The sequence below is a fragment of the Nuphar pumila genome, chromosome 7 (genome assembly GCF_984573655.1).
Source record: "Nuphar pumila chromosome 7, dmNupPumi1.hap1.1, whole genome shotgun sequence".
Taxonomy (NCBI): Eukaryota; Viridiplantae; Streptophyta; class Magnoliopsida; order Nymphaeales; family Nymphaeaceae; genus Nuphar; species Nuphar pumila.
In genome coordinates this window covers 5,592,797-5,599,753 of record NC_143255.1, presented here as the reverse complement: position 1 = coordinate 5,599,753, position 6,957 = coordinate 5,592,797, and the positions used below count along the sequence as shown (strand labels likewise).

The window sequence follows — 6,957 nt, the reverse complement described above, 5'->3', positions numbered from 1 at the left end:
AGATAATAGGTTGTGAAAAATAATTTAATGGTTGGATATCATTTATAGAATAAATTCTGACATGAATTTTATCATTTGCAGGCAACATGGTCATCGCATGTAGGTCAACATGAGTTATGAAGCTTTGGTAGTTTAGTGTTTGAAGGCAACGTTTTTTGTTATATTTGAACAATTTATGATAAAAAATTATAATTTGTATGGATTATGGTTATGCAGTCTCGAACCACCTGCTATTTGCAATCTAAATCTTATTAATGCATATTGTGTTTAGATATTACAATGTGAATTTGATTCATTAGTATTGATTATAAGTTGTATTGTAATTCGAAAAATCCACAAATTCAGAATTTCAATAGCATCCAAGTGATTGTTTTTTTTGTAAACGATTTATAAACGGTTTCATTTAGTTGAAAGTTCTAAGCAGGTTGCTAATTTGTTTGACTTTAGCTTAAAGAGAATAAGTCCAACGTCCACCTAACCGATGTTGACATGTTTGTATTCGTACTTGTGACAGGCAAAGCTAATAGACCTGATTTAAGTATGAACCAAATGCTAAAAGAACCCATTTAACAAATCTAAATATTAACTTAATGAATATTTGGATCTTATTTCATGGTTTGAACCTGAAATTAGCACGTTGGATTCAAATGGTGTATTGGATTATATCTAATCCTTTTTTCATCCCTAGTTGCAAGTAGGTTACTAGATCTACATAATCATAAGCTGAATTTGGATATCCAATTTTGAATCCAAATGAGTAGTGAAGAAAAGGATTTTCCATAGTGCATATATAGGCAAACAGTAGAAAACACATCCCTTCCTCTTTCCTCTCCATAGACAAACAGGGTATTTGTAATCTTTGCATAAAAGAAATGAAAGGATTTAAAGTCTCTATAGATTTGTTTTTTTTTTATGGATTGGTTTATGTGACATGCAAACGGGCCCTTAGGCTTCATTGTTTCATGCAACTTTCATGAGAAAGTACTGAGCAATCTTTTCCTAACATGAATGAAGTAAACATCAAATCATCATGGTGGCAAAGTGTCATGCTGGCACAAATTGGCCCAAGTATTTTCCACCACCTACTACTTTTTATGTGTCTCTCCTACAAAAGCTTTCACATGGGAAGACAGAGCTAGCAAGATGTTTTAGAGATCGGTGTTCATTTTTATGGAAAGCCTTTCCTTTACATTAAAATGAAACAAATGAGGCCTTGGTGCTGAATTAAAGGAAAGACCTACCAAGTGGGAAAAGGGGTTACCGAGTCTAAAAGGTTTTACACTAGAGTATCCTATAAATGAAATGAAGCAGTAAACATGACTTCCTCTCATAATCCTTTAAAAATACGACGGTTTCTTCCCCCTATCATTAAAAAAATAAATTGCATTCATACTTCCTTTCCCCACGTAGTGGTATATACCATTGGGAATCTTGACCTACTCCCACTCTCGCTCTTTATGGGGCATATGGATGAGGCATAAATGGTCAAGGAAGATATGGGGCCCCCTTGTGGGTTCTCAAGAATATATAATTGTCTATTTCCCTGAATGTAACCTTCCTTGGATGTAACCTTCTCTATATCACCAACCCTTGCATGAGTGAAGGGCTAGAAAATGCACTACTTGTTAGAAGATTTTCATCCATTTTCATTCAAGACAGGACAACTGTTCCTGATAACAATAACACTTTGAAGTGTCAATTGAGAGCAAACACGTCCTTAGGTGCTAAGATGGATATCTTGACTACTAAAACTAGCAGTTCGTCCTGTCAAATCCTCGTGATCCAAACAACCTGATTTTTGTCCAAAGACTGTTTGTACCAATGGATTACTCGATTCAGGACTTGATATAAAGAGCGTAGGCTGATATCTTACTGTTAATACGAACCAAAATAATGAATTAGGCCTACAATATTGGGTTGTCAAACCTGTATATCCATCCCGTTTATTACACAAAATTATCATCTGAAGTTACAATTTGTAAAGGTTCAGATCTAGTCATTTACCTGAATCCCACCTAGACTTTGCCTAATCAAGTTCCAATTCAGATTCAGGGTTGGATGGCATGAAGACAAATTCAGATCTGAGTAGCTAATTGGATATGTTCTATATGCAATTGGATCAGATTATTCGGCAGATTCAAATTTGATTTGGGTTTGGATGCAAAACCACACACAAAATTCTAATCCAATTAACTATCATTCGGATGGTGCTTTTTTAACTGAATATAACTAATCAGATTCAATGCGGTTGGATATCTAACCCATCCCCGATTCATTGACATCCCTAGTCCTGGACAGGTTTCAACTCCAGGTCATTCTGGATCCTAGTGTAAACTTTCTTGGACAACATCCTGAATCCAAGTCCAGTTAGGTTGGAGCACATGCCAGGTCCAATTGAAGGTGGAATCTTAAACCTACCAGAGATAGACCCATGGACCCCACTAGTTTGGTGTGCATGGAGGGAGTAGGAACCGAACTGTCATTAGTTAGGACATACAGAGCTACCTCTTGACTATTGTAGCTCTTCATTAAATAAATGTTCCCAAGTGGATTTGTCAAATTGCACAAGTTGGTAGAGTGTCCGCCAAATTTATGGGCCCCCATACATACATGACCATAAAACATGATTCAGCCCCGTTCCACGAGGGATTTAATTCAATCTTAATTAGTGAGTAGGACCCTCATCCAGTCCATATCCAAGTCAAGTTTCGGATGTATTATCCAATACCTGATATGACTAGGTCACTCTCTGTTCTCTGATTCAAAGCAATATCCAAAAACTCGAACCCCAGTTTGGTTTAACTCATCATGAAGATTATTCATCGTTCTCGTCAGAAACGAGTCCGGATCTATTTGGGACCACTTCAGCGCCAAATTCTCTAGAGCCCTAGAGTTGATCAGGTGATATTGTATAAAACCGAACTAAATCTAGTAAGGTCAGGGTTTGGTGACAAAGGAAGGGCTCAGATTAACTATGCGGGCTGGACTAGGAGGTCCAATTGTTCTATAAAGCCAGGTATGGTTTATGAAATTTCATCAAAGACCGGACTCCAACCCAGTTCCGATTAAGATCCAAAAATTTTCAATGTAAAAAACAAAAAAAAATATCATTTTATCAGGTATGGTTGGAATCTGGTTTATGTAATTAATCTTTATAGAACTCGGTTATGGTTTTACCTATTGTTGATCGCTCCAAACTTGTTACTAGTACCTCAAAGTCAAATCCAGGTTAAGATCCACTTTAATCCGATGAAGGCCCAACTCTTTTTGATGGCCACACGAAGGAGCCGTGCATATTCCGAATTCCTTCATCCTCATAGCTGCCAGCTTCACGTGCAACTCTCTCTCTCTCTCTCTCTCTCTCTCTCTATATATATATATATATATATATATATATATATATATATATATATATATATATATAGGTCGGCACCGATTTCATTGTCAAACATTGCTGCTGACCGAAGATCAAAGCCATCTCAACAGTTTCCTCCTTTCCCCATTTTGGTTGGTACTCTCTCTCTCTCTCTCTCTCTCTCTCTCTCTCTATCTTGACCTAGTAGTAGAAAGTAGAAACGCCTCCCTCTCTCTCTCTCTTGACCTAGTAGTAGAAAGTAGAAACGCCTCCCTCTCTCTCTTGACCTAGTAGTAGAAAGTAGAAACGCGTCTCTCTCTCTCTCTCTCTAATTGCCATTATAAATAAGCGAGTGCCCACAGCTTCGAAACATACGATACCCACACAAAAGCAATCCTCACAGGTCATAACCTTCTTCAATCATGGAAGTGAAACACCAAACCACCACCTTTGTGAAGCCAGAAACCAGCTTCAACAAGGAGATCCCACTCAACATCTTCGACAAGAAAGCCTCCGACCTCCACATCGCAGTGCTCTTCGTCTACAACACCCAGACCGCTAGCAACTCCAAGATCAAGCAGGGCCTCTCGAGGGCCCTCTCCTACTTCCCTCAGCTCGCTGGTCGGCTCTCCGATCGATCTCCCTCCATCGTCCTTGACGAAAACTCCGGCGTGCCAGTCTTCGAGACGACGGTCGCCGGCAAGCTCGACGACTACCTGCCCATCGAGCCATCCCCTTCCCTCTACGACCTGCACCCCCAGCCCGAGGGCTCGAACCCAATCCTCATGATCCAGCTGAATAGGTTTGACTGTGGTGGCCTCATAATCGGACTCTGTGCCAATCACAAGGTTGCTGATGGCCAGTCTATGAGCAACTTCTTCGTCTCGTGGGCTCAGTTGGTCCGAGCCCAGAAGCTTGAACACCCACCTATTCATGACCAGTCTCTCTTGGTCCCAAGGGACCCTCCTGTTTGTCAATACCCACATGAACACGTAGACTTCTCGGATCAACCACCGGTTGGTGACAACGGAGATGTGGAGACCATGGAGAACCTCATTGTGAACTACTCGTGGGACTTCATAAGGGAGCTCAAGGAGAGGGCGAGCTCAGAGTCCAGGCCTGGGCTCAAGCACAGCACCTTCCAGTGCCTCCTGTCACACGTATGGAGGAAGGCAAGCATTGCTCGTGGGGTGCGCGATGATGAGGTCACACGTGTGAGGGTGCTGGTGAATGGCAGGCCCAGGTTGGGGATCCCACACGAGTATTTTGGGAACTTGGTGTTGGAAGCGTATCCCACCACCAGAGTGAAGGATCTTGTAAAGGTAAGCACCGTGCAGTTAAATGGCATGCATTGATTTGATATATTTTGCATTTTTTTTTTGTTTTTTTTTATGAAAATCACTCTTGCCGAGAATCCGGTCACTGATACCCAAGCCCTTAGGAAAGCCATCAGTTAAAGGCAGAGTCGAACCTAGAACAAAAGGGTCAGCACCTTCTCCCAAGGGCTGCTGCCACTCGTGCGACCTAGGCGGGTGTATTTCATATATTTGGTGTTACATTTGAGATCATGTTTGAGGTTTTTCAGTTGAAACTTGACTAAGTTGGTGAACTTTGACTGGTTATATATGCACGAAAAGTGACCAAGTTCGTGAACAATTTTGTGTTATTAAAGCCATGGGGTTGGTGAAATTTGTCTCGTCTCGCATGATTTTGCTAGGAAGTTTACAAAGAGCTTAGTGGTGGTCATCTGTAAACATGAATTGGGTCACTCTGCGATGACACACGAAAAGTGTCGGCACGCAAACGTAACATTGTTGAGGATATATAGTGGCCTTTTGCTTTTGAGAGAGTTCCAAACAATGAGAGAGAATAGAAAATAATTATGTTCTCTTTGAAAAAGGAAAAAAAAAGTGGGCTGAAAAAAGCAAACCCCCTTAGTGCATAAACCACATAAAAAAGTACATGATTGTGTTATACGTGTAAACCAAAGCACAGCCGTTTTATATTTCAAACTTTCTTTCTTTCTTACTATGTTTATTGTCTGAAATACCAATTTTCATCAACCTTTTGGTGTAGTTGTTTTCACTTTTCATGTGCTATTTGGACTTGGGCCATCTTTTTTTGGTCATTATCTAAATTTGGTTCTTTTGATAATTGAGAAATATTGATTAACAAAAAAGAAGTTGAACCAACAATGATCTACCTAACTGCTTAACCCTTATGAATTCCTTGTTCTCTATCTAAACTGTTAAAATTGCCAAACAGGAGGGTGTTGGCTATGGTGCAAGGTTGATCAAGGAGGCTGTTGCACGAATTGGGGGAGACTACTTCCAGTCCTTTATTGATTTTGGGGAGTTGAACAAAGACAAGAAGTTGGTCCCTTCACAAGATGTAGAAGACAACTTCTTGATCCCTGACTTGGAGGTTGATAGCTGGTTGGGGTTCCAATTCCATGAGTTGGACATGGGCGGAGGTGCCCCTTATGCCTTCATGCCCTCATGGATCCCCATGGAAGGCCTTGTCATAATAGTTCCTGCACCTTCCCAGGAGAATGGCAAAGGTGGTATCAACGTAACCGTCACTCTGTTCCGGGAGCATGCAGAAGTCTTCAAGCAGATCGCTCACACAATTGACTGAGAAATCAACATCAATACTGCTTACAATTTTACACTGTAATACAAGGAGAAATTTGCATTATTCGGATACTATGTGGCTTAGTTCTTTCTTTTATTTTTTTGTGTTTTGGCCTTTGTTTAACAAGAATCACATCAATAATGAATAGAAGTTATATATAATTTTGCTTCTCTAATTTTTGTTATGTGCCAAATGTTGGTTGAGCTTCCATTAGCATCTAATTGAACCATATGTGGGATTCAAGAAACCTTGATCGATCCCAACTGCAGGGTCTGCAATGGTCAATACGTTTTTTATTTTTTACTTTTATGATGAGGAACCCTCGCCAAAGTGAGGAAGACCGAAGGTGGGGCCCCACGACCATTCTGCCTTACGTGGGCTACCTCTAAAAGCTATGGACACACCCGTGCGTCAGCATGGTTTGATCTGTTGTCTTCGTCTCAACAGCCTCACAACCACGATGCTGGTTACACGGACAACTGTCGACAGGGGCTCCATAAACCTGGCTAGGTGGGTAGGCTTAAAGAGTTCAAGTTGAAGGACTTTGCGAGTTCAATACAAAGGGTGCACATCCCTTGGTACAAGGCCAAAACCAACGGGAAATTATCTTCCATAATCACGAAGGGGTACTCGCAGAATTTTTTCCTGTGATCACCGTCCTGGGTAGTTTAATGAACAATGAAAATTCAATATATATATATATATAGTAAAAGATTTCCAGAACTGTAATCAGACAAAATTTGCAAACTCCACGGAGGAGTAATGTGAATCTGAAGTTTGTCAGTTCCTTCGACTGGAAAATGTAGGTGCCTTTGAATACTGCAAAGTTCTACGAAATGAAGTTGGTGAAGTTCCAGGTGCTTTTTGATGCTCAAGCTGGGGCGATCCATGAAGCTGGATTACCCACCAATCCCCTCAACTAATCCAGTGCCTAAGCTTCAATCAGATTATATTGAAAGAATTAGCCT

At 40.6% G+C, this 6,957-nt stretch overlaps 1 protein-coding gene across 1 annotated transcript; it reads left to right on the top strand.

The window, feature by feature from the left end:
* Nucleotides 1–3,731: 3,731 nt before the first annotated feature.
* Nucleotides 3,732–6,058, top strand: LOC149830970 (tryptamine hydroxycinnamoyltransferase 1-like). The gene is made up of 2 exons (XM_090013577.1): nt 3,732–4,677; nt 5,621–6,058. Exons 1-2 carry the CDS (start codon nt 3,778–3,780, stop codon nt 5,990–5,992), a joined length of 1,272 nt encoding a protein of 423 aa, XP_089869703.1. The 5' UTR covers nt 3,732–3,777; the 3' UTR covers nt 5,993–6,058.
* Nucleotides 6,059–6,957: the final 899 nt, after the last annotated feature.